This window comes from Ictalurus punctatus, chromosome 4 (genome assembly GCF_001660625.3).
Source record: "Ictalurus punctatus breed USDA103 chromosome 4, Coco_2.0, whole genome shotgun sequence".
NCBI classification, from domain to species: domain Eukaryota; kingdom Metazoa; phylum Chordata; class Actinopteri; order Siluriformes; family Ictaluridae; genus Ictalurus; species Ictalurus punctatus.
Genome location: NC_071284.1, coordinates 3,989,365 through 4,017,164, shown reverse-complemented (window position 1 = coordinate 4,017,164; position 27,800 = coordinate 3,989,365). Strand labels below are relative to the sequence as shown.

Genomic DNA, 27,800 nt, shown 5'->3' with positions numbered 1-27,800 from the left:
AAGCCCCACTGTATAGATTCATATCACTTCTAAACAAGGCAGAGGCAACAGTGGCAAGGAAATACTCTGAGACAATATAAGGAAGAACCTTGAGAGGAACCAAACTCAAAAGGTAACCCATTCTCTTCACACTGGATTTTGGGATTTTAAATCATCTCAATTGTATTCCAAGTTAGTCAGTACTAAGTCTGTTGGAAGGATGTTCAATGAAAGTATTAATCTTCATGAATTTCACAAGGCTGCTTGACCACAATGTGAGGTATGTTAAAATCTCTCTGTAATATTGCTCAAATTAAGAAATAGTGAAAATATTATGTGTTCACAGAATTTCGGCTGTTTGCAATGAACAAATCAAACAAAAGCAATTTAAATAGTTCAACACAACGAATGCTTCAAGTGGTTTCCCTAAATTCAACTGAAAATACAACTTATAATGATTTCTCCAGTTTTAAAGTTATTTCACCCCTTCCTGGCAAGTAAATTTATTACATAGTAGAGCACCGTTTTGCTGTTATGACCTGCTGCAAATGAGATGCATAGCCACCAGAGACACCAGCTTCCGGCAGTGTTCCTGAGGAATCTTATCCCATTTCTCATGAGCAGTGGCCTCCAGTTCATTAATATTCTTCGGTTTGTGTTCTGCAACCACCTTCTTCAAATCCCACCAGAGATTTTCTATGGGGTTCAAGTCAGGTGACTGTGATGGCCCTGTAGCTCACTGAAACCTCAGTGCCTGTTGCTAACAAATCTAGCTGCAGGTCTTTTGAAGTCACTTTAGGGTTTTTCCACAAACTGTCTTCTCAGAAATCTGGTTGCATCTGTTGATAGTTTCCTTTTTCTGCCCCGTCCAGGTATTTCATGTATGTTCTGCCCCTAGCCAGTTCAAGTATTTCATGTGTTCCAGCTCAAGCACACCTGGTGCAACTAATGAAGCCCTTAGATTAGTTGCATCAGGTGTGCTTGAGACAAGACCTGTTTTGCATATTTGTGCTATTGTGAGGGACTCTATTCTGGGGGTTGAATAATTTTGAAACTGGAGAAGTCATTATAAGTTGCATTTTCAGTTGAATTTGGTGAAACCACTTGAAGCATTTGTTGTGTTGAACTATTTCAGTTGCTTTTGTTTGATTTGTTCATTTCAAACAGCTGAAAGTCTATAAATTTTGACAATAAACCTGATTTGCAATGGGAGGTTGAATAATTTTGATTGCAAGTGTATGCATGTCTGAAATTTGGAGAGAAAATGTCAAGAGACTGAAATTTCAGATTCCCATTGTTTATTGAGGATTAAAAGAGAAACTCAGCAGTAAATCAGTTTAACAAATAAAGATTTCAGCACAGATTAAGTAGTTAGCCAGAAGAAGGTAAAAATATATATATGGAAAATATGGAAGCTGTTTTCACCATACTCCCCAAAAAGGTACTCTTTAATCTAAAGCAGGACTAAATATCAAGTAGCCAATATATGCCCCTTAGCCCAAAAGACAAGTACAGGAATATATACCGTTATGTTCCCTGAATTCCCTCTTTGAGTCTCTCTTATGGAGAATCATAATGCAAGCTTAAATGCATCAAAACCTTTCCAATGAAAATTGTTGGCCAAACAAGCTACCCTTCAACAAAAATCTGCCCAGAAGTTAATTTGTAGCTTCTGGGCGGCCTTATCACTTCATTCCGCGTTTTTGCATAGACAAAAATGATTTTTTTCTGTTGCCATTGAATTATAAGAGAAGTATCCAAGCAGGCCTCACAGCAGACTTGTAGATTATCAATCAAAAAAGGTAAATATCTTGATCCAAAGTCGGTGTAGTATCCAAAAAGTATTTCAATTATGGATTTAAAAAAATAAATAAATGAATTGTAAAACTTTGGAATGTGATGAAAAGGTTCAATCTTTTATCCCTATGGTTGTTTTCCTGACATTTAATGTTACCTACATGATAAATAGCAAATCAATTTATGGTCATATTAAAACATTACATTATTTCACATGAAAGTCTGAAAGCCACATTTTTTTTTCTTTAAGAGACCAAAGTTATTCACAAGGAAGTTGAGGCAGTGTTGATTAAAATGTTAGCTTTTCTGTTGTTCAGATTGGTTGGTGAAATGTCCAGTGTCACATCCCAAGTTGTATAGTTTGTACAAAAACATAAATATAAGTTGGTGGCAAATTAAGGAGAGAATTTTTAAATCTACACCTACTTAAAAGAAATACTACTGTGGAACATGGTTGTATTTTTTCAGCCTCTGGAACTTCTTCCCCATGTACATGTGTTTTACTCATTTTAATTTATTTACTCCAGTTCTAATGGAAAGAAAAATAGAAAATGTGTTAATTAATGGAACTACATTAAACTTTTTCAAGAAGCAGAAAAGTGTTTTACTTACTTCAGCAAAACCAATTAGCTGAATAGTAGTGTCTCCATTAATGGCAATTAGGGACACTTTCTCTAAAGGAACGCGATGTTTAAATGTGCAGTGTTTCAAGCCATTCACATAAACCTGCAGAAGCATGGAAAATATTTTAAATGACTTCGAATCTTACATTTATTTAATTATTACTGTGAAGTAATTTAAGAAACAGACCTCGTAGCCCTCTGATTTAAAGACAACAATAATTTGGAAGGCTCCTCGGCTGGTGAAAGGTTCAATTGGTACATTTTCTGGTGTCTCCCAGCTTCCATTTCTGAAGCTGTTCAGGGTGGTGTGATCACCAATGTGAGGTTTGAAGTGAAAAGCGATGTCATCAGATGGCCCCGTTTTAAAATTGATTTCAAAGCTGTGAAGAAAAAAAGTAGAACAATTTCAAAATCTGTTATGGGAGTTTTATCATTCAAACAAGTTTCAGAGTGATATGAGGGCATACCTAACAGCATTTTCAAGAACATTCCCTTGAACAAGTACCGCCATATTTGGCTTTACCACTACTGGTATTTTTCCTGCATAGGGAATCGCCTGAAAAGATAAAGACAAGATGCACAGTCAAGTATCCACACATTTGAGTGCAAAAGTTTGTGTCAGATATCCTGTGTGGTTCCTAACAATCTCGTACTGTTTTACTTACAGGGTTGCTGATTGATTGTGAAATCTCTAGAGTGATGGTTGTCGAGGTTGTGCTCTTTTTGCTTTGGATTTTCTGAATTTCTTTATAGATGGGAGAACTACTCCAATTCTGGTAAGTAAAGGGGAAAAATCACAAAGCATTTATTTTCAAAGCAGGAAACAGAACAAAATGAAATTTTATCTAAGGTAGCAAGAGGATAGTGTTTACATACATAAATAAAACCAAATGTGGAGATCAAAACATCTCCTTGAATACCAAGTATGGAAACTTGCTCTAAAGATATGCGGTGCTTAAACAAACAGTGCTTTACACCATTCACATAGACCTGCAAAAAAGAGAGAAAATGTGGTTAATGTTCTTTTATTTAAATGAATAAATTATCATACATTATCATAAAAACACACCTCATAGCCCTCAGAGTTGATGACTACAAGAATTACGAAGGCTCCTCCCCTGGTGAAGGGTTTATCAGGTGCAGTTTCCTCTGTCTCCCAGTTTCCGTTTCTGAAGCTGTTCAGGGAGGTATGATGACCAATGCGAGGGTTGTAATGAAAAGCGACGTCATCACCTTCAGCCGGTCCCATTTTGAAACTTATTCCAAAGCTGTGAAGAAAAACAATTGTGTATTTAAGTGTTCTAAACTACAGCGTGAAAGGCAAACCAAACACGCATGTGTTCACTACTCTAACTTTTACTGTTCACGATTCTGTGGTTGTAGTACGTATACATGATGTGTTCAATTTTCCATTCAGTGGGGCTTCAAAGCGAGCGTACCCTTTGGCATCTTGAGGAGTAGTCCCTTCGAAGTATATAGCCATGTCGCTTTTAAACCCTCCTGGTATTTTACCCACAAAGGGAATTGCCTGGAGAGAGCACGTATTAGAATTTTTTTTAATTTTCAATGTTATTTTAGATCAAGTTGGTTGACTCTGAAGAGGTTTTCCTGACATTTTGTAGCTTTTATGTTGATCTTATGTAGTGTTTAACTTACTGGTTTGGTCATTGGCTGTGAAATGTCTAAAGTTGTGGTTTCCACGCTTATTGATGAACCTTCTGTGATTGCAAATTGCTGAAGTTCCGTAAAGAATGAAGAAGTCGTCCAGCTCTGAAGACAAAATTTTAATATTTAGCATGTTCTTTAATTACAGCTTCAACACAAAAAACCCCAAACATATTAATGAATAAAATGATATCCATATAATTAGTTTGCATCTATGCCATTAATAGTACAAAGGTATTAAACGTACATGTATAAAACCACATATGAGGTTGGAGAGATCTCCCCTAATGCCAAGTGTTGAAACTTTCTCTAGAGGAATGCGGTGCTTGAACGTGCAATGTCTTAAACCGTTCACATAGACCTGCAGAAAGGATATATGGTTGATTATGTTCACAGTATTCTGTCTATTACAGTAGTCGTCTCAAAAATAATTAAGAAAAGACACACCTCATAACCCTCAGTGTTGATGACTACAATGAGTTGGTAGGTTTGTCCTGCGGTGAAGGGTTTATCAGGTGCAGTTTCCTCTGTCCCCCAGTTTCCATTTCTGACGCTGTTCAGGGTGGTTTGATGACCAATGCGAGGGTTGTAATGAAAAGCGATGTCATCACCATCAGCTGGCCCCGTTTTGAAATTTATTTCAAAGCTGTGAAGAAAAACAATTGTGTATTTAAGTGTTCTAAACTACAGCATGTAAGGGAAACCAAACACCCATGTGTTCACTACTCCAACTTTGACTGTTCACGATTCTGTGGTTGTAGTACGTATACATGATGAGTTCTATATTTCATTCAGTGGGGCTTCAAAGCGAGCGTACCCTTTGGCATCTTGAGGAATAGTCCCTTGGAAGAATACAGCCATGTCTTTTTGAATCCCTCCTGGTATTTTACCAACATAGGGAAGTGCCTGGAGAGAGCACGTATTAGAAAAAATTATCCATTTTCAATGTTATTATCGAGTAAGTTGGTTGACTCTGAAGACTTTTCCTGATATTTTGTAGCTTTTATGTTGATCTTATGTAGTGTTTAACTTACTGGGTTGGTGATTGGATGTGAAATGTTTAAAGCTGTTGATGAACTGTCTGTGATTGCAAATTGCTGAAGTTCCGTAAAGAATGAAGAAGTCGTCCAGCTCTGAAGACAAAATTTTAATATTTAGCATGTTCTTTAATTACAGCTTCAACACAAAAAACCCCAAACATATTAATGAATAAAATGATATCCATATAATTAGTTTACATCTATGCCATTAATAGTACAAAGGTATTAAACGTACATGTATAAAACCACATATGAGGTTGGAGAGATCTCCCCTAATGCCAAGTGTTGAAACTTTCTCTAGAGGAATGCGGTGCTTGAACGTGCAATGTCTTAAACCGTTCACATAGACCTGCAGAAAGGATATATGGTTGATTATGTTCACAGTATTCTGTCTATTACAGTAGTCGTCTCAAAAATAATTAAGAAAAGACACACCTCATAACCCTCAGTGTTGATGACTACAATGAGTTGGAAGGTTTGTCCTGCGGTGAAGGGTTTATCAGGTGCAGTTTCCTCTGTCTCCCAGTTTCCATTTCTGACGCTGTTCAGGGCGGTTTTATGACCAATGCGAGGGTTGTAATGAAAAGCGATGTCATCACCATCAGCCGGCCCCGTTTTGAAATTTATTTCAAAGCTGTGAAGAAAAACAATTGTGTTTTTATGTGTTCTAAACTACAGCATGTAAGGGAAACCAAACACGCATGTGTTCACTACTCTAACTTTTCCTGTTCACGATTCTGTGGTTGTAGTACGTATACATGATGAGTTCTATATTTCATTCAGTGGGGCTTCAAAGCGAGCGTACCCTTTGGCATCTTGAGGAATAGTCCCTTGGAAGAATACAGCCATGTCTTTTTGAATCCCTCCTGGTATTTTACCAACATAGGGAAGTGCCTGGAGAGAGCACGTATTAGAAAAAATTATCCATTTTCAATGTTATTATCGAGTAAGTTGGTTGACTCTGAAGACTTTTCCTGATATTTTGTAGCTTTTATGTTGATCTTATGTAGTGTTTAACTTACTGGGTTGGTGATTGGATGTGAAATGTTTAAAGCTGTTGATGAACTGTCTGTGATAGCAAATTGCTGAAGTTCCGTAAAGAATGAAGAAGTCGTCCAGCTCTGAAGACAAAATTTTAATATTTAGCATGTTCTTTAATTACAGCTTCAACACAAAAAACCCCAAACTTATTAATGAATAAAATGATATCCATATAATTAGTTTGCATCTATGCCATTAATAGTACAAAGGTGTTAAACGTACATGTATAAAACCACATATGAGGTTGGAGAGATCTCCCCTAATGCCAAGTGTTGAAACTTTCTCTAGAGGAATGCGGTGCTTGAACGTGCAGTGTCTTAAACCGTTCACATAGACCTGCAGAAAGGATATATGGTTGATTACGTTCACAGTATTCTGTCAATTACAGCAGTCGTCTCAAAAATAATTAAGAAAAGACACACCTCATAAGCCTCAGTGTTGATGACTACAATGAGTTGGAAGGTTTGTCCTGTGGTGAAGGGTTTATCAGGTGCAGTTTCCTCTGTCTCCCAGTTTCCATTTCTGACGCTGTTCAGGGCGGTTTTATGACCAATGCGAGGGTTGTAATGAAAAGCGATGTCATCACCATCAGCCGGCCCCGTTTTGAAATTTATTTCAAAGCTGTGAAGAAAAACAATTGTGTATTTAAGTGTTCTAAACTACAGCATGTAAGGGAAACCAAACACGCATGTGTTCACTACTCTAACTTTGACTGTTCACGATTCTGTGGTTGTAGTACATATACATGATGAGTTCTATATTTCATTCAGTGGGGCGTCAAAGCAAGCGTACCCTTTGGCATCTTGAGGAATAGTCCCTTGGAAGAATACAGCCATGTCTTTTTGAATCCCTCCTGGTATTTTACCAACATAGGGAAGTGCCTGGAGAGAGCACGTATTAGAAAAAATTATCCATTTTCAATGTTATTTTAGAGTAACTTGGTTGACTCTGAAGACTTTTCCTGATATTTTGTAGCTTTTATGTTGATCTTATGTAGTGTTTAACTTACTGGGTTGGTGATTGGATGTGAAATGTTTAAAGCTGTGGTTTCCACGCTTGTTGGTGTACCTTCTGTGATTGCAATTTTCTGAAGTTCCGTAAAGAATGAAGAAGATCTCCAGCTCTGAAGAGAATATTAAAATATTTAGCATGTTCTTTAAATACAGCTTCAACACACAAAAAAACCCAAACAATTAAATTGATAAAATGAAAGCCATAGAATTAGTGTGCGTCTATGCCATTAATAGTACAAAGCTATTAAACATACATGTATCAAACCACATATGATGTTGGAGAGATCTCCACCAATGCTAACTGTTGAAACTTGCTCCAGAGGAATGCGGTGCTTGAACGTGCAGTGTCTTAAACCGTTCACATAGACCTGCAGAAAGGATATATGGTTGATCACTTTCACAGTTTTCTGTCAATTACAGCAGTCGTCTCAAAAATAATTAATAAAAAACACACCTCATAAGCCTCAGGGTTGATGGCCACAATGAGTTGGAAGGTTTGTCCTGCGGTGAAGGGTTTATCAGGTGCAGTTTCCTCTGTCTCCCAGTTTCCATTTCTGACGCTGTTCAGGGCGGTATGATGACCAATGCGAGGGTTGTAATGAAAAGCGATGTCATCACCATCAGCCGGCCCCGTTTTGAAATTTATTTCAAAGCTGTGAAGAAAATCAAAAGTATATAACATAATTTTGCTCAACATGTTTCTATAGTTGTAGTATGTTCAGTATATTAATTGTCCGGCATATGCATTTGCCCATAGCATTTTTCCACAATTTGTAATCTTAAAACCTGGATTCAATGTGTACTTAGTTGGGATAAATCTACATGACATAGTCCACAATATTGAAGTGGGGTAAAAAATCTATATAGTTTGCCAAATTTGTTACAAATAAAAATCTTACTGTTTTGGGTATTACATTCAGGATTCACCCATGTTTCTGTGAAACTAAGTTAATAATGTTGCACAACTTAACATCAGAAGTATCATAATTAGATTAATAAAATTCGCTTATGGGCGCTTAAAGTTTCCGATGATTTCAATATATATATATATATATATATATATATATATATATATATATATATATATATATATATATATATATATATACACCTGTTCCTGGATGGCACACAGTAAAATCCCTAGTGTTGAATCAAAACCCAGTGTTCATGTATGTAAACACTGTAGGGTGTAAATTCAACACTGGATTTTACTGTGCAGGAACATACCCAAATAAAAGAGCATCATGAAGACCACAGAGCTTTCAAAACAAGTCTGGGACAAGGTTCTGGAAAAGTAGCAATGAGGATTTGTTTCTTTACAAAAGTATCCCAAAATTTTATCTGTACCCCATTAAATCCATAATAAAAACATGGAAAGAATGTGGCACAACTGTGATTCTGCCCAAAAGAAAACTGTTCACCAAATGTGACTGTGGAAGGAGGGCATTAATCTGAGAAGGAACCAAGAGACCAAGAGTAATACTTAAGGAGATTAAGAGATCCACAGCTCAGCTGGGAAAAGCTGTTCATAGGACAAGCATCGACCAGACACTTAAAAAAGCAGGGGTTTATAAAGAAAATAAAAAATTAAAGCCATATGAGTTTGATAAAATGCCTATTGTAGATTGAACAAGCATATGGAAAACGGTTCTCTGGAAGGATGATACTAAAGTTAAAAATTTTGGCCTTGACACAAAGCATTATTTTGGACAGAAATCCAACAATGATCATCACACTGAGAACAATACTGCTACAAAGAAGCTTGGTGGTGGTATGATCATATACTGGTGATGCTTTACATTATCATGGACTGTGAAACTGTTCAGAGATAATGGCTTGGTGTATGTAGCCAAACACAGAGCAATCCTAGAAGAAAAATTGCTATACTCTGCCAGAGACTTTAGACTATGGTGGAGCATATAAACCCTATGGATAATGCCGAAACTACACTAGACTGGTTGAAAACCAAGACCTTGAATGTGCTAGAATGACCCAGTCAAAGCCCGAGCTTCAGTCTGATTAAGACTCTTGAGTCTCTATCCAGTTTCACACAGCTTGAGAAATGTTGTAAAGTAGAATGGGCAAACATATCAGGAAGCTGATGGGGAAAGATTATTCACTAATTCACTAATGTGTTTTCCATGAGGCTGGCCTGCCTCAAGGACTTTAGGATCACTTGGACATGCTGCATATGCCATGGCTAGTCGCCACCATCAATAATTCTCAGCTATATAGGCAGAGGTCTAAAAACCTAGTTCAGTGAGCTGTTGAAACAGCTAGAACTGTAAAGTCCTTAAATGGAGGGGTGGCTAATTGATGGACTTGCGGGTGTAATTTCAGCCAATAGCGGTTCTACCAAGTCCAGACCGCGGGGGTAATGCTGGTAATTAATGGTGATACTAATCCAACCAATAAATGCCTGGTTTTTTGTATTAATTATGATTTCTGTTGGAATTAAAAGTATTTTGGACCTTTAAATTAGTAATTCAAATAAGTTTTATATAAATATTGTATAAATCTAATGGTAAACATATTCTAGTTAAGGAAATTTCAACTTTAGCTTGTAACACAAGTACAAAATATGGAAAAGTTCAATGGGAGAGAATACAGAAGGAAGACACTGTACATAATGATTTGTGTAACTGAATTCTGTGGGTTTTGACAGCATACCCTTTTGCATTTGCAGGAACTGTGCCTTGGAAGAATACAGCCTTGTCTTGATGTATCCCTCCTGGGACTTTAACCACATAGGGAAGTGCCTGATGACAACAGGTGAAGTGCACAATCAGATATTCATCACTGGGAGAACAAATATTCTAAGATATAATGGTAAAATGCAAGGCTTCTCTCATTGAGCAAAATTGGTTGAGATTAAAAAGTTCCTTCTGACATGATGTGGCTTTCATGTATATATACTTTTTTTTCTTACAGGGTAAATGACTGGATGTGAGATCTCTAAAGGCAAGTATGTCAAACTGGAGGTTGGGCCCTGTGTGGTTGTGATTTTCTTTACTTCCTTAAAGGATGAAGTAGTACTCCAGCTCTGAGGAGAAAATGAAGATATCAAGCATGTTATTGAAATGCAGCTTGAACAGGAAATAAGAAAATAGATCAATAAATATATAAATAACATATATATTCCACTTGCACCTACAAGATTAATAACAAGAAACTTGTAAACATACGTCAATAAAACCACAGACGAGGAGGGAAACATTTCCACCAACGTTAACTGTAGTAACTTTCTCTAGAGGAATGCGGTGCTTGAATGTGCAGTGTCTAAAGCCGTTCACATAGACCTGCAGAAAGAAGGTTTATTTGATTATTGATCATAATATTCCTTTAATTACAACAATAGTCTCTAAACTATTAGGGAAAAAGACACACCTCATAGCCCTCAGAGTTGATGACTACAAGAATTATGAAGGCTCCTCCCCTGGTGAAGGGTTTATCAGTTACAGTTTCCTCTGTCTCCCAGTTTCCATTTCTGACGCTGTTCAGGGAGGTATGATGACCAATGCGAGGGTTGTAATGAAAAGCGACGTCATCACCTTCAGCCGGCCCCGTTTTGAAATTTATGGCAAAGCTGTGTAAAGAAACAAAACTATTGCAAATATCTCTATCAAAAATTGTCAACTCTTCTGGATTACAATTGAAGGCAAAAACAAGAAGAATTTCTTGAATTTTAGTGTGCCTGCTTTTATAACTGTTGTAGCTGTGTATGGTGTTTTCTTCTTTTTCACTCAAAGCGCTTTAGGAGCATACCTAGTTGCATCTGCAGGAACAGTTCCTTGGAAGACTACAGCTATATCTTGTTTGATCTCTTGTGGGATTTTAGCCACATATGGAACTGCCTGGGGAGAGAACAGACAATGTACAATATCAAATATCCATCATGTCAAGAAGAACTGTTTCAAGATTTAAGGATAAAATCGATATTTTCTCCATTATTACAAAGCAGCATTTTGCAAATGAAAATGGGCTTTTCGACAGTTAATCAGATCTATCTTAGGCTGATTTACTCACTGGGTTGCTGATCGGATCAGAAATCTCTAATGGGATAAATGTTGAACTTCCACTTCCCATCAGTAAAGTTTTCTTTTCTTTGATGATCCAAGAAGGACTCTTCCATTTCTGGTGAAAAATTGAAAATCTCAAGCGTGAGGTTTAATGGAGCAACTGATAATGAAATGATAAAAATGATCAAACTACACAGTGACCATTAAGAGCAAGAAGTTATTTACTTACATGAATTAAACCACATATGAGGAGGGAAACATCTCCAGACAAATGAACTACTGAAACTTTCTCTAGAGGAATCCGGTGCTTGAAGGTGCATTGTTTTAATCCGTTCACGTAGACCTGCAGAAATGAGGTAAAATTTATTGTACTGCATGATTCTCTGATTTCAGCATCCTGCTGCATATTATATAAAACATACCTCGTAGCCTACAGATGTAACGGCAACAAACATTTGGAAGGCTCCTCCCTTGGTGAAGGGTTTATCAGGTGCAGTTTCCTCCTTCTCCCAGCTTCCATTTCTGAAGCTGTTCAGGGCGGTATGATAACCAAAGTTGGGCCTGTAGTGAAAAGCGATGTCATCACCGTCTGATGGCCCCGTTTTAAAATTAAATACAAAGCTGAGAAGAGAAAAAAAAAAAAGAATTGCAAACATTTGTGTCAAAAATCTATAGCCTCTTAGGGATTACAATTTAAAAAAGAATTCCCTGAGTGTAACTTTTCTAACTGTAGTAGTTACATATGCCATTTTCTTCGTTTTTACTTCAAGAGCTTTAGGAGCGTACTTTTTTGCATCTGCAAGAACAGTCCCTTGTAGGAATACAGCCGTGTCTTGTTTTAAACCTCCTGGGATTTTAGTCACATAGGGAAGTGCCTGGAGACAGAACAAATGATGTGCACAATCAGGTGGCCGTCATGGCAAGTAAGAACAAATATTCTAAGACTTAATGGTAAAAATGTAAATTTGTTCATTAAAGACCAAGTTTCTTGAGTTTAAAAAGTTCCTTCTGACATGCTGTGGCTTTCCTGTCCATGTCATGTACTGGTTTACTTACAGGGCTACTGACTGGATGTGAAATCTCAAAAGGCATGTATGTCAAACTGGAGGTTGGGCCCTGTGTGGTTGTGATTTTCTTTACTTCCTTAAAGGATGAAGTAGTACTCCAGCTCTGAGGAGAAAATGAAGATATCAAGCATGTTATTGAAATGCAGCTTGAACAGGAAATAAGTAAATAAATCAATACATAACTCCTATTTTTATCTTGCACCTACAAGATTAATAACAAGAAACCTGTAAACATACGTCAATAAAACCACAGACGAGGAGGGAAACATTTCCACCAACGTTAACTGTAGTAACTTTCTCTAGAGGAATGCGGTGCTTGAATGTGCAGTGTCTTAAGCCGTTCACATAGACCTGCAGAAAGAAGGTTTATTTGATTATTGATTATAATATTCCTTTAATTACAACAATAGTCTCTAAACTATTAGGGAAAAAGACACACCTCATAGCCCTCAGAGTTGATGACTACAAGAATTATGAAGGCTCCTCCCCTGGTGAAGGGTTTATCAGTTACAGTTTCCTCTGTCTCCCAGTTTCCATTTCTGACGCTGTTCAGGGAGGTATGATGACCAATGCGAGGGTTGTAATGAAAAGCGACGTCATCACCTTCAGCCGGCCCCGTTTTGAAATTTATGGCAAAGCTGTGTAAAGAAACAAAACTATTGCAAATATCTCTATCAAAAATTGTCAACTCTTCTGGATTACAATTGAAGGCAAAAACAAGAAGAATTTCTTGAATTTTAGTGTGCCTGCTTTTATAACTGTTGTAGCTGTGTATGGTGTTTTCTTCTTTTTCACTCAAAGCGCTTTAGGAGCATACCTAGTTGCATCTGCAGGAACAGTTCCTTGGAAGACTACAGCTATATCTTGTTTGATCTCTTGTGGGATTTTAGCCACATATGGAACTGCCTGGGGAGAGAACAGACAATGTACAATATCAAATATCCATCATGTCAAGAAGAACTGTTTCAAGATTTAAGGATAAAATCGATATTTTCTCCATTATTACAAAGCAGCATTTTGCAAATGAAAATGGGCTTTTCGACAGTTAATCAGATCTATCTTAGGCTGATTTACTCACTGGGTTGCTGATCGGATCAGAAATCTCTAATGGGATAAATGTTGAACTTCCACTTCCCATCAGTAAAGTTTTCTTTTCTTTGATGATCCAAGAAGGACTCTTCCATTTCTGGTGAAAAATTGAAAATCTCAAGCGTGAGGTTTAATGGAGCAACTGATAATGAAATGATAAAAATGATCAAACTACACAGTGACCATTAAGAGCAAGAAGTTATTTACTTACATGAATTAAACCACATATGAGGAGGGAAACATCTCCAGACAAATGAACTACTGAAACTTTCTCTAGAGGAATCCGGTGCTTGAAGGTGCATTGTTTTAATCCGTTCACGTAGACCTGCAGAAATGAGGTAAAATTTATTGTACTGCATGATTCTCTGATTTCAGCATCCTGCTGCATATTATATAAAACATACCTCGTAGCCTACAGATGTAACGGCAACAAACATTTGGAAGGCTCCTCCCTTGGTGAAGGGTTTATCAGGTGCAGTTTCCTCCTTCTCCCAGCTTCCATTTCTGAAGCTGTTCAGGGCGGTATGATAACCAAAGTTGGGCCTGTAGTGAAAAGCGATGTCATCACCGTCTGATGGCCCCGTTTTAAAATTAAATACAAAGCTGAGAAGAGAAAAAAAAAAAAGAATTGCAAACATTTGTGTCAAAAATCTATAGCCTCTTAGGGATTACAATTTAAAAAAGAATTCCCTGAGTGTAACTTTTCTAACTGTAGTAGTTACATATGCCATTTTCTTCGTTTTTACTTCAAGAGCTTTAGGAGCGTACTTTTTTGCATCTGCAAGAACAGTCCCTTGTAGGAATACAGCCGTGTCTTGTTTTAAACCTCCTGGGATTTTAGTCACATAGGGAAGTGCCTGGAGACAGAACAAATGATGTGCACAATCAGGTGGCCGTCATGGCAAGTAAGAACAAATATTCTAAGACTTAATGGTAAAAATGTAAATTTGTTCATTAAAGACCAAGTTTCTTGAGTTTAAAAAGTTCCTTCTGACATGCTGTGGCTTTCCTGTCCATGTCATGTACTGGTTTACTTACAGGGCTACTGACTGGATGTGAAATCTCAAAAGGCATGTATGTCAAACTGGAGGTTGGGCCCTGTGTGGTTGTGATTTTCTTTACTTCCTTAAAGGATGAAGTAGTACTCCAGCTCTGAGGAGAAAATGAAGATATCAAGCATGTTATTGAAATGCAGCTTGAACAGGAAATAATTAAATAAATCAATACATAACTCCTATTTTTATCTTGCACCTACAAGATTAATAACAAGAAACTTGTAAACATACGTCAATAAAACCACAGACGAGGAGGGAAACATTTCCACCAACGTTAACTGTAGTAACTTTCTCTAGAGGAATGCGGTGCTTGAATGTGCAGTGTCTAAAGCCGTTCACATAGACCTGCAGAAAGAAGGTTTATTTGATTATTGATTATAATATTCCTTTAATTACAACAATAGTGTCTAAACTATTAGGGAAAAAGACACACCTCATAGCCCTCAGAGTTGATGACTACAAGAATTATGAAGGCTCCTCCCCTGGTGAAGGGTTTATCAGGTGCAGTTTCCTCTGTCTCCCAGTTTCCATTTCTGACGCTGTTCAGGGAGGTATGATGACCAATGCGAGGGTTGTAATGAAAAGCGACATCATCACCTTCAGCCGGCCCCGTTTTGAAATTTATGGCAAAGCTGTGTAAAGAAACAAAACTATTGCAAATATCTCTATCAAAAATTGTCAACTCTTCTGGATTACAATTGAAGGCAAAAACAAGAAGAATTTCTTGAATTTTAGTGTGCCTGCTTTTATAACTGTTGTAGCTGTGTATGGTGTTTTCTTCTTTTTCACTCAAAGCGCTTTAGGAGCATACCTAGTTGCATCTGCAGGAACAGTTCCTTGGAAGACTACAGCTATATCTTGTTTGATCTCTTGTGGGATTTTAGCCACATATGGAACTGCCTGTGGAGAGAACAGACAATGTACACTATCAAATATCCATCATGTCAAGAAGAACTGTTTCAAGATTTAAGGATAAAATTGATATTTTCTCCATTATTACAAAGCAGCATTTTGCAAATGAAAATGGGCTTTTCGACAATTAATCAGATCTATCTTAGGTTGATTTACTCACTGGGTTGCTGATCGGATCAGAAATCTCTAATGGGATAAATGTTGAACTTCCACTTCCCATCAGTAAAGTTTTCTTTTCTTTGATGATCCAAGAAGGACTCTTCCATTTCTGGTGAAAAATTTAAAATCTCAAGCGTGAGGTTTAATGGAGCAACTGATAATGAAATGATAAAAATGATCAAACTACACAGTGACCATTAAGAGCAAGAAGTTATTTACTTACATGAATTAAACCACATATGAGGAGGGAAACATCTCCAGACAAATGAACTACTGAAACTTTCTCTAGAGGAATCCTGTGCTTGAAGGTGCATTGTTTTAATCCGTTCACGTAGACCTGCAGAAATGAGGTAAAATTTATTGTATTGCATGATTCTCTGATTTCAGCATCCTGCTGCATATTATATAAAACATACCTCGTAGCCTACAGATGTAACGGCAACAAACATTTGGAAGGCTCCTCCCTTGGTGAAGGGTTTATCAGGTGCAGTTTCCTCCTTCTCCCAGCTTCCATTTCTGAAGCTGTTCAGGGCGGTATGATAACCAAAGTTGGGCCTGTAGTGAAAAGCGATGTCATCACCGTCTGATGGCCCCGTTTTAAAATTAAATACAAAGCTGAGAAGAGAAAAAAAAAAAAAGAATTGCAAACATTTGTGTCAAAAATCTATAGCCTCTTAGGGATTACAATTTAAAAAAGAATTCCCTGAGTGTAACTTTTCTAACTGTAGTAGTTACATATGCCATTTTCTTCGTTTTTACTTCAAGAGCTTTAGGAGCGTACTTTTTTGCATCTGCAAGAACAGTCCCTTGTAGGAATACAGCCGTGTCTTGTTTTAAACCTCCTGGGATTTTAGTCACATAGGGAAGTGCCTGGAGACAGAACAAATGATGTGCACAATCAGGTGGCCGTCATGGCAAGTAAGAACAAATATTCTAAGACTTAATGGTAAAAATGTAAATTTGTTCATTAAAGACCAAGTTTCTTGAGTTTAAAAAGTTCCTTCTGACATGCTGTGGCTTTCCTGTCCATGTCATGTACTGGTTTACTTACAGGGCTACTGACTGGATGTGAAATCTCAAAAGGCATGTATGTCAAACTGGAGGTTGGGCCCTGTGTGGTTGTGATTTTCTTTACTTCCTTAAAGGATGAAGTAGTACTCCAGCTCTGAGGAGAAAATGAAGATATCAAGCATGTTATTGAAATGCAGCTTGAACAGGAAATAAGTAAATAAATCAATACATAACTCCTATTTTTATCTTGCACCTACAAGATTAATAACAAGAAACCTGTAAACATACGTCAATAAAACCACAGACGAGGAGGGAAACATTTCCACCAACGTTAACTGTAGTAACTTTCTCTAGAGGAATGCGGTGCTTGAATGTGCAGTGTCTTAAGCCGTTCACATAGACCTGCAGAAAGAAGGTTTATTTGATTATTGATTATAATATTCCTTTAATTACAACAATAGTCTCTAAACTATTAGGGAAAAAGACACACCTCATAGCCCTCAGAGTTGATGACTACAAGAATTATGAAGGCTCCTCCCCTGGTGAAGGGTTTATCAGTTACAGTTTCCTCTGTCTCCCAGTTTCCATTTCTGACACTGTTCAGGGAGGTATGATGACCAATGCGAGGGTTGTAATGAAAAGCGACGTCATCACCTTCAGCCGGCCCCGTTTTGAAATTTATGGCAAAGCTGTGTAAAGAAACAAAACTATTGCAAATATCTCTATCAAAAATTGTCAACTCTTCTGGATTACAATTGAAGGCAAAAACAAGAAGAATTTCTTGAATTTTAGTGTGCCTGCTTTTATAACTGTTGTAGCTGTGTATGGTGTTTTCTTCTTTTTCACTCAAAGCGCTTTAGGAGCATACCTAGTTGCATCTGCAGGAACAGTTCCTTGGAAGACTACAGCTATATCTTGTTTGATCTCTTGTGGGATTTTAGCCACATATGGAACTGCCTGTGGAGAGAACAGACAATGTACACTATCAAATATCCATCATGTCAAGAAGAACTGTTTCAAGATTTAAGGATAAAATTGATATTTTCTCCATTATTACAAAGCAGCATTTTGCAAATGAAAATGGGCTTTTCGACAATTAATCAGATCTATCTTAGGCTGATTTACTCACTGGGTTGCTGATCGGATCAGAAATCTCTAATGGGATAAATGTTGAACTTCCACTTCCCATCAGTAAAGTTTTCTTTTCTTTGATGATCCAAGAAGGACTCTTCCATTTCTGGTGAAAAATTGAAAATCTCAAGCGTGAGGTTTAATGGAGCAACTGATAATGAAATGATAAAAATGATCAAACTACACAGTGACCATTAAGAGCAAGAAGTTATTTACTTACATGAATTAAACCACATATGAGGAGGGAAACATCTCCAGACAAATGAACTACTGAAACTTTCTCTAGAGGAATCCGGTGCTTGAAGGTACATTGTTTTAATCCGTTCACGTAGACCTGCAGAAATGAGGTCAAATTTATTGTACTGCATGATTCTCTGATTTCAGCATCCTGCTGCATATTATATAAAACATACCTCGTAGCCTACAGATGAAACGGCAACAAACATTTGGAAGGCTCCTCCCTTGGTGAAGGGTTTATCAGGTGCAGTTTCGTCCTTCTCCCAGCTTCCATTTCTGAAGCTGTTCAGGACGATATGATAACCAAAGTAGGGCCTGTAGTGAAAAGCGATGTCATCACCGTCTGACGGCCCCGTTTTAAAATTAAATACAAAGCTGAGAAGAGAAAGAAAAAAAAAAGAATTGCAAACATTTGTGTCAAAAATCTATAGCCTCTTAGAGATTACAATTTAAAAAAGAATTCCCTGAGTGTAACTTTTCTAACTGTAGTAGTTACATATGCCATTTTCTTCGTTTTTACTTCAAGAGATTTAGGAGCGTACTTTTTTGCATCTGCAAGAACAGTCCCTTGTAGGAATACAGCCGTGTCTTGTTTTAAACCTCCTGGGATTTTAGTCACATAAGGAAGTGCCTGGAGACAGAACAAATGATGTGCACAATCAGGTGGCCGTCATGGCAAGTAAGAACAAATATTCTAAGACTTAATGGAAAAAATCTCAGTTTGTGCATTATTAAAGAGAAAGTTTCTTGAGTTTAAAAAGTTCCTTCTGACATGCTGTGGCTTTCCTGTCCATGTCATGTACTGGTTTACTTACAGGGCTACTGACTGGATGTGAAATCTCAAAAGGCATGTATGTTAAACTGGAGGTTGGGCCCTGTGTGGTTGTGATTTTCTTTACTTCCTTAAAGGATGAAGTAGTACTCCAGCTCTGAGGAGAAAATGAAGATATCAAGCATGTTATTGAAATGCAGCTTGAACAGGAAATAATTAAATAAATCAATACATAACTCCTATTTTTATCTTGCACCTACAACATTGATAACAAGAAACCTGTAAACATACGTCAATAAAACCACCGACGAGGAGGGAAACATTTCCACCAACGTTAACTGTAGTAACTTTCTCTAGAGGAATGCGGTGCTTGAATGTGCAGTGTCTAAAGCCGTTCACATAGACCTGCAGAAAGAAGGTTTATTTGATTATTGATTATAATATTCCTTTAATTACAACAATAGTCTCTAAACTATTAGGGAAAAAGACACACCTCATAGCCCTCAGAGTTGATGACTACAAGAATTATGAAGGCTCCTCCCCTGGTGAAGGGTTTATCAGTTACAGTTTCCTCTGTCTCCCAGTTTCCATTTCTGACGCTGTTCAGGGAGGTATGATGACCAATGCGAGGGTTGTAATGAAAAGCGACGTCATCACCATCGGCTGGCCCCGTTTTGAAATTTATGGCAAAGCTGTGAAGAAAAACAAAAATGCTTCAAATATCTGTGTTCCGATCGTGTATTTAAGTGTTCTACACTACAGTGTGTAAGGCAAACCAAACACGCATGAGTTCACTACTCTAACTTTTACTCTTGTAGTGAGAGTAATAGTAAAACAGCGATGTCATCACCATCAGCCGGCCCCGTTTTGAAATTTATTTCAAAGCTGTTTAAAGAAAAAAAACTATTGCAAATATCTCTATCAAAAATTGTTAACTCTTCTGGATTACCATTGAAGGCAAAAACAAGAAGAATTTCTTGAATTTTAGTGTGCCTGCTTTTATAACTGTTGTAGCTGTGTATGGTGTTTTCTTCTTTTTCACTCAAAGCGCTTTAGGAGCATACCTAGTTGCATCTGCAGGAACAGTTCCTTGGAAGACTACAGCTATATCTTGTTTGATCTCTTGTGGGATTTTAGCCACATATGGAACTGCCTGTGGAGAGAACAGACAATGTGCACTATCAAATATCCATCATGTCAAGAAGAACTGTTTGACGATTTAAGGATAAAATTGATATTTTCTCCATTATTACAAAGCAACATTTTGCAAATGAAAATGGGCTTTTCGACAATTAATCAGATCTATCTTAGGCTGATTTACTCACTGGGTTGCTGATCGGATCAGAAATCTCTAATGGGATAAATGTTGAACTTCCACTTCCCATCAGTAAAGTTTTCTTTTCTTTGATGATCCAAGAAGGACTCTTCCATTTCTGGTAAAAAAAAAAAAAATGAAAATCTCAAGCGTGAGGTTTAATGGAGCAACTGATAATGAAATGATAAAAATGATCAAACTACACAGTGACCATTAAGAGCAAGAAGTTATTTACTTACATGAATTAAACCACATATGAGGAGGGAAACATCTCCAGACAAATGAACTACTGAAACTTTCTCTAGAGGAATCCGGTGCTTGAAGGTGCATTGTTTTAATCCGTTCACGTAGACCTGCAGAAATGAGGTCAGATTTATTGTATTGCATGATTCTCTGATTTCAGCATCCTGCTGCATATTATATAAAACATACCTCGTAGCCTACAGATGTAATGGCAACGAACATTTGGAAGGCTCCTCCCTTGGTGAAGGGTTTAACAGGTGCAGTTTCCTCCTTCTCCCAGCTTCCCTTTCTGAAGCTGTTCAGGACGATATGATAACCAAAGTAGGGCCTGTAGTGAAAAGCGATGTCATCACCGTCTGACGGCCCCGTTTTAAAATTAAATACAAAGCTGAGAAGAGAAAAAAAAAAAGAATTGCAAACATTTTTGTCAAAAATCTATAGCCTCTTAGAGATTACAATTTAAAAAAGTATTCCCTGAGTGTAACTTTTATAACTGTAGTAGTTACATATGCCATTTTCTTCGTTTTTACTTCAAGAGCTTTAGGAGCGTACTTTTTTGCATCTGCAAGAACAGTCCCTTGTAGGAATACAGCCGTGTCTTGTTTTAAACCTCCTGGGATGTTAGTCACATAAGGAAGTGCCTGGAGACAGAACAAATGATGTGCACAATCAGGTGGCCGTCATGGCAAGTAAGAACAAATATTCTAAGACTTAATGGAAAAAATCTCAGTTTGTGCATTATTAAAGAGAAAGTAGCTTGAATTTAAAAAGTTCCTTCTGACATGCTGTGGCTTTCCTGTCCATGTCATGTACTGGTTTACTTACAGGGCTACTGACTGGATGTGAAATCTCAAAAGGCATGTATGTCAAACTGGAGGTTGGGCCCTGTGTGGTTGTGATTTTCTTTACTTCCTTAAAGGATGAAGTAGTACTCCAGCTCTGAGGAGAAAATGAAGATATCAAGCATGTTATTGAAATGCAGCTTGAACAGGAAATAATTAAATAAATCAATACATAACTCCTATTTTTATCTTGCACCTACAAGATTAATAACAAGAAACTTGTAAACATACGTCAATAAAACCACAGACGAGGAGGGAAACATTTCCACCAACGTTAACTGTAGTAACTTTCTCTAGAGGAATGCGGTGCTTGAATGTGCAGTGTCTAAAGCCGTTCACATAGACCTGCAGAAAGAAGGTTTATTTGATTATTGATTATAATATTCCTTTAATTACAACAATAGTCTCTAAACTATTAGGGAAAAAGACACACCTCATAGCCCTCAGAGTTGATGACTACAAGAATTATGAAGGCTCCTCCCCTGGTGAAGGGTTTATCAGTTACAGTTTCCTCTGTCTCCCAGTTTCCATTTCTGACGCTGTTCAGGGAGGTATGATGACCAATGCGAGGGTTGTAATGAAAAGCGACGTCATCACCTTCAGCCGGCCCCGTTTTGAAATTTATGGCAAAGCTGTGAAGAAAAACAAAAACGCTTCAAATATCTGTGTTCCGATCGTGTATTTAAGTGTTCTAAACTACAGTGTGTAAGGCAAACCAAACACGCATGAGTTCACTACTCTAACTTTTACTCTTGTAGTGAGAGTAATAGTAAAACAGCGATGTCATCACCATCAGCCGGCCCCGTTTTGAAATTTATTTCAAAGCTGTTTAAAGAAAAAAAACTATTGCAAATATCTCTATCAAAAATTGTTAACTCTTCTGGATTACCATTGAAGGCAAAAACAAGAAGAATTTCTTGAATTTTAGTGTGCCTGCTTTTATAACTGTTGTAGCTGTGTATGGTGTTTTCTTCTTTTTCACTCAAAGCGCTTTAGGAGCATACCTAGTTGCATCTGCAGGAACAGTTCCTTGGAAGACTACAGCTATATCTTGTTTGATCTCTTGTGGGATTTTAGCCACATATGGAACTGCCTGTGGAGAGAACAGACAATGTGCACTATCAAATATCCATCATGTCAAGAAGAACTGTTTCAAGATTTAAGGATAAAATTGATATTTTCTCCATTATTACAAAGCAGCATTTTGCAAATGAAAATGGGCTTTTCGACAATTAATCAGATCTATCTTAGGCTGATTTACTCACTGGGTTGCTGATCGGATCAGAAATCTCTAATGGGATAAATGTTGAACTTCCACTTCCCATCAGTAAAGTTTTCTTTTCTTTGATGATCCAAGAAGGACTCTTCCATTTCTGGTGAAAAATTGAAAATCTCAAGCGTGAGGTTTAATGGAGCAACTGATAATGAAATGATAAAAATGATCAAACTACACAGTGACCATTAAGAGCAAGAAGTTATTTACTTACATGAATTAAACCACATATGAGGAGGGAAACATCTCCAGACAAATGAACTACTGAAACTTTCTCTAGAGGAATCCGGTGCTTGAAGGTGCATTGTTTTAATCCGTTCACGTAGACCTGCAGAAATGAGGTCAAATTTATTGTACTGCATGATTCTCTGATTTCAGCATCCTGCTGCATATTATATAAAACATACCTCGTAGCCTACAGATGAAACGGCAACAAACATTTGGAAGGCTCCTCCCTTGGTGAAGGGTTTATCAGGTGCAGTTTCGTCCTTCTCCCAGCTTCCATTTCTGAAGCTGTTCAGGACGATATGATAACCAAAGTAGGGCCTGTAGTGAAAAGCGATGTCATCACCGTCTGACGGCCCCGTTTTAAAATTAAATACAAAGCTGAGAAGAGAAAGAAAAAAAAAAGAATTGCAAACATTTGTGTCAAAAATCTATAGCCTCTTAGAGATTACAATTTAAAAAAGAATTCCCTGAGTGTAACTTTTCTAACTGTAGTAGTTACATATGCCATTTTCTTCGTTTTTACTTCAAGAGCTTTAGGAGCGTACTTTTTTGCATCTGCAAGAACAGTCCCTTGTAGGAATACAGCCGTGTCTTGTTTTAAACCTCCTGGGATTTTAGTCACATAGGGAAGTGCCTGGAGACAGAACAAATGATGTGCACAATCAGGTGGCCGTCATGGCAAGTAAGAACAAATATTCTAAGACTTAATGGAAAAAATCTCAGTTTGTGCCTTATTAAAGAGAAAGTAGCTTGAATTTAAAAAGTTCCTTCTGACATGCTATGGCTTTCCTGTCCATGTCATGTACTGGTTTACTTACAGGGCTACTGACTGGATGTGAAATCTCAAAAGGCATGTATGTCAAACTGGAGGTTGGGCCCTGTGTGGTTGTGATTTTCTTTAGTTCCTTAAAGGATGAAGTAGTACTCCAGCTCTGAGGAGAAAATGAAGATATCAAGCATGTTATTGAAATGCAGCTTGAACAGGAAATAAGAAAATAGATCAATAAATATCTAAATAACATATATATTCAGCTTGCACCTACAAGATTAATAACAACAAACTTGTAAACATACATCAATAAAACCACAGACGAGGAGGGAAACATTTCCACCAACGTTAACTGTAGTAACTTTCTCTAGAGGAATGCGGTGCTTGAATGTGCAGTGTCTTAAGCCGTTCACATAGACCTGCAGAAAGATTGTTTATTTGATTATTGATTATAATATTCCTTTAATTACAACAATAGTGTCTAAACTATTAGGGAAAAAGACACACCTCATAGCCCTCAGAGTTGATGACTACAAGAATTATGAAGGCTCCTCCCCTAGTGAAGGGTTTATCAGGTGCAGTTTCCTCTGTCTCCCAGTTTCCATTTCTGACGCTGTTCAGGGAGGTATGATGACCAATGCGAGGGTTGTAATGAAAAGCGACATCATCACCTTCAGCCGGCCCCGTTTTGAAATTTATGTCAAAGCTGTGACAAGAAACAAAATTATTCCATATGTATAGCTAAAATTTTTAACTCTTGTCGCCTTCAATTGAAAAATTCCCTGAATTTAATGTCTCTGCTGTTGTAATTGTAGTATTTATACATAGTGTTTTCCCCATTTTCATTTAAAGCCCTTTTGGAGCTTACAGATTTGCATTTGCAGGAACAGTCCCTTGGAAAAGTACAGCTATGTCTTGTTTTTTGCCTGCTGGGATTTCACACACAAAGGGAATTGCCTGGAGAGAGAACAGACGGTGTGCAAAAACAATTATCCATCTTGCCGAGTAAGAATAACTATTCTAAGACTTAATGATAGAATGCATATTTTGTCCATTTTAAAGCATTTTGTAATGAAAATGTCTCTTTTGACTTATGTTCAATGTGTCTTTTTTTAGGCTAATTTACTTACTGGGTTGCTGGTCAGATGAGAAACCACTAATGGGATGTATGTCCAGCCTCCGATTCCCATCATTATAACTTTGCTTTCTTTGAACAAAGAAGGAACTTCCCATTTCTAATGAGAAAATTAATATGTCAAGAATGATCCTCCAAGAAGCGACTTTTCTCATAAATTAAAAACTAGAATTGATCCAATTAATATGAATAAACTAATTTACTTACCTCAAAACCCAACCAGTATATTGTAACATCTCCTACTATGCCAAGTGTAGTAACCATGTCAAAAGGAATACGGTGACTGAATGTGTAGAATTTCATTCCATTCACATGGACCTGTAGATAAGTTGTAAATTCGTTTAGACTTTTCTTGAATACGTTTTTCATCAATTATCAGTGATTTATTTGAAGTAACCCACCTCATAGGAATCCTTATTGATGAGAAACAGTAGTTTAAAAAGTTGCCCCTTCACAAAGGGCTTATCAGGACCCAATTCCTCCTTCTGCCATTTCCCATTTCTGAAGTTGTTCATGTATACGTAGTGTCCGAACCGGGGATTGAAATGAAAAGCGACATCATCAGCATCTTTTACCCCTGTTTTGAAGTTTATTTGAAACCTTCATAGGGAAAAAAAAAGTTATTTACAATACCAAAATGGTACAAATGCCATTGAAAGAAATAAAGATTAAGAAATAAATGTTAGCATACTGTTTGGCATTATGAGGAACAGTCCCTTCGACATGTAGTCGTGTTCCTGGTCTTATACCTCCAGCTATTGGTCCAACATAGGGAATGCTCTGTAGCACAATGAATAAATTAGAATTGCCAAATAATAGAATTGCAAAATTCATATTTGGTGCATTATCCTGGGAATGATTAGAATTATTAAAAGAAGGACTTGTATTTATCTTTATACTGTGCTTTTTTTTTTACTCACAGGCTGGATGACTGGATTTGAAACCTCAGGCGGGATGGTTAACTGCGTGACCCCCATACCTTGAAAGAACGATTGTGCCATACCGGTAAATGATTGGACTTCCTCCTGATTGATAAAAAAAATAATAATAATAGGTATCAGAATGAAGTTGGGTGGTCTCAAAAAGTCTGCATTTTACATTCTAAATTATGTTATTTTCTGATTCCAAGATAATCACTCCTGACCACAAAAGAAAATTACAAACAACTGCTGGAGATAACTGTCATTAAACAAATATACAGTACAGTCATACAGTATATACACACTGTATGCAGTAAACATAGTAAACATATCACTCTTCATATTTGTGAGGATTTAGCTCTAAAATTTCATTGTTGTTTAGTGAGACTAAATGCTATGATGTCAGTTTCCTGTTGACCTGTTCAAAGTGACTCTATTTTGAGCTGAACACAATTTTCTCACATGTGACTTTTAAAAGTTACAAAATGTCACCTTACGTTTTGTTTAATATGGTTTGTCAGACTTGAATGTTCAAAATCCTATTGTATAGGAGTAGAGGAGATGAGAGAATATTGCAGCCCTGTGTTAGATATAGGACTTTAGATATAGCTACCATTAAAATCCATCAGGTAAGGTCAAGTTTTCACAAAGTTGTCACAACTTGGCCCAGTATAAACTGACATATAGAACTTGTTCAAAAATCTTAATAATATTGTGTATTCAATTCCTAGGTTTCTTATAATAATAGTAAATGTAGTTCACAATTCATTATTATATAATTATATAGCATAAACTGTATATTATTTATATTGCATTACAAAGCATATATGTGTACATGTGTGTGTCTAGTACTAACCCACTAGAGTCACACACTAGTGTGTGAGGCAGTATATCCACACATGCACATTTGGTTATTACAAATAAAGCAAATAATGCATTACCCTCAGAACGGTACTTACCTCAAAACCAGGACTCCCGTGATGGCTGTGCTCATGATGACCCCTTCCTCTTCCTCTTCCTCTTCCTCTGCCTCCACAACTCATGTTGGCAATAAGCAGGCGGGGCAAAATTCTGTGAGAACAGAATGAGTGTCTGAACATGTGCACCGAGGTTTATATAGTGTACCACTGATGGGGATGGAACTCTTTTTGACGTCAGGATAATGAAAATCCCCAAGGCATTTTAATAAATGTTATGAACTATTTTAAAACCGTTAGCCCTTTGGCAATGAACCGAATTGCACGAAACTCCCAAAACTTTAATGTAATGTACAACAAAATAAGTAATTTGTTACACCGTAAATCAGTTTAAAAAGCCTTGTGCAGGAATTGTGCATTTTGATTTTGACATTTTCTTCCATTCCTTAATACAATTATTTTCAAACTTTGTCAAAGAACATGGAGCATGTTGGTGGACAGCAATCTTCAGGTCATACCCTGTGCTTTGGCTCATTGGAACATACACTGTTCATCATTAAACCCACTGACAGGTGAAGTGAATAACAGTGTTTATCTTGTTACAATGGCACCTGTCAAGCAGTGGGATATGTTAAAGAGCAAGCAAACAGACAGTTCTTAAAGTTGATGTGTGGAAAGCAAGAAAAATGGGCAAGTGTAAAGATTTGAATGACTTTGACAAGGGCCAAGTTGTGATGGCTAAAGGACTAGGCCAGATCTTCTCCAAAATGGTAGGTATGGTGTTCCTGGTATGCAGTGGTTAGTACCTACCAAAAATGTTCCAGGAAGGGACAACTGGTGAACCAGGGGACCTACACAATATTAGGCCCGGGGGGGTGGTTGGGGGGTTAATATTATGGCTGATTGGAATATATTTTTGCCCTATATGCAGATTTCTGACTGACTGGAACAGGTTTGCCTCAACAATTTGCTTATATTGTTCATAAGCACATTATATTGTGATGGCAACAAGCTTTCCAGTGTCTCCTGCTGAAACACAACCCTAAAGCATGATGCTTCCATCAACATGCTTGATTCTATAAATGGTGTTACCTTGGTGTTGCACTGTATGTGATTTGCACCAAATTATGCTGTGGCTTTAGAACAAATGGCAAGACTTTAGTCTCATCAGACCACAAACACTTTATCCTAAAGCTCTCAGATTGTGTCAGTAGTGGCTTCCTTCTGGCCACTCTCCCATAGAGGCTGGATCTGTGATGAGCTGATGACATTGTTGAAGTCTGCACAGGTTCTCCTAATTCAGCCAGTGAGCTCTGTAATCCCTTTCATGTTGTAGCTGGACTCCTGGACACTTCTCAGTCAATTGCCCTTCTTGCTTGAGCATTCAGTTTGGCCTGATCTTAGTAGTGTCTGGGTTTGGCTTTGAAGATGTTTTGATAACCTTCTCCATCTTGTTTCTTCACAATATTTTTTAAAGCTTCATGGGTCTTGGTTTTCATGACCATAGGACTAATCTCATCTGGCATGTTTTGCCGTGAGACCTCCTAA

The 27,800-nt window shown here is 37.4% G+C and overlaps 1 protein-coding gene across 4 annotated transcripts; it reads right to left on the bottom strand.

The window, feature by feature from the left end:
• Nucleotides 1-1,260: 1,260 nt before the first annotated feature.
• Nucleotides 1,261-26,408, bottom strand: LOC108264746 (uncharacterized). 4 transcript variants are annotated; one of them, XM_053677852.1, is made up of 82 exons: nt 26,295-26,408; nt 25,336-25,440; nt 25,107-25,195; nt 24,817-25,015; nt 24,623-24,733; nt 24,411-24,515; nt 24,149-24,237; nt 23,788-23,986; nt 23,586-23,699; nt 23,330-23,443; nt 23,057-23,145; nt 22,691-22,889; nt 22,498-22,611; nt 22,276-22,383; nt 22,015-22,103; nt 21,444-21,642; nt 21,242-21,355; nt 20,994-21,107; nt 20,721-20,809; nt 20,358-20,556; nt 20,165-20,278; nt 19,936-20,043; nt 19,675-19,763; nt 19,104-19,302; nt 18,902-19,015; nt 18,654-18,767; nt 18,381-18,469; nt 18,015-18,213; nt 17,822-17,935; nt 17,600-17,707; nt 17,339-17,427; nt 16,961-17,159; nt 16,759-16,872; nt 16,511-16,624; nt 16,241-16,329; nt 15,876-16,074; nt 15,683-15,796; nt 15,461-15,568; nt 15,200-15,288; nt 14,822-15,020; nt 14,620-14,733; nt 14,372-14,485; nt 14,102-14,190; nt 13,738-13,936; nt 13,545-13,658; nt 13,323-13,430; nt 13,062-13,150; nt 12,684-12,882; nt 12,482-12,595; nt 12,234-12,347; nt 11,964-12,052; nt 11,600-11,798; nt 11,407-11,520; nt 11,185-11,292; nt 10,924-11,012; nt 10,546-10,744; nt 10,344-10,457; nt 10,088-10,201; nt 9,829-9,917; nt 7,613-7,811; nt 7,413-7,526; nt 7,155-7,268; nt 6,938-7,026; nt 6,568-6,766; nt 6,368-6,481; nt 6,127-6,225; nt 5,910-5,998; nt 5,540-5,738; nt 5,340-5,453; nt 5,099-5,197; nt 4,882-4,970; nt 4,512-4,710; nt 4,312-4,425; nt 4,056-4,169; nt 3,839-3,927; nt 3,469-3,667; nt 3,276-3,389; nt 3,065-3,172; nt 2,867-2,955; nt 2,587-2,779; nt 2,389-2,502; nt 1,261-2,305 (listed from the first exon to the last, which is right to left on the bottom strand). In XM_053677852.1, the coding sequence occupies exons 1-82, from the start codon at nt 26,376-26,378 to the stop codon at nt 2,291-2,293; spliced, it is 10,320 nt and encodes a 3,439-aa protein (XP_053533827.1). In that variant the 5' UTR covers nt 26,379-26,408; the 3' UTR covers nt 1,261-2,290. The 4 variants fall into 4 exon arrangements, with proteins under 4 accessions (XP_053533827.1, XP_053533829.1, XP_053533828.1 ...); XM_053677854.1 differs by lacking the exons at nt 2,587-2,779; nt 2,867-2,955; nt 3,065-3,172; nt 3,276-3,389; XM_053677853.1 differs by lacking the exons at nt 5,540-5,738; nt 5,910-5,998; nt 6,127-6,225; nt 6,368-6,481.
• Nucleotides 26,409-27,800: the final 1,392 nt, after the last annotated feature.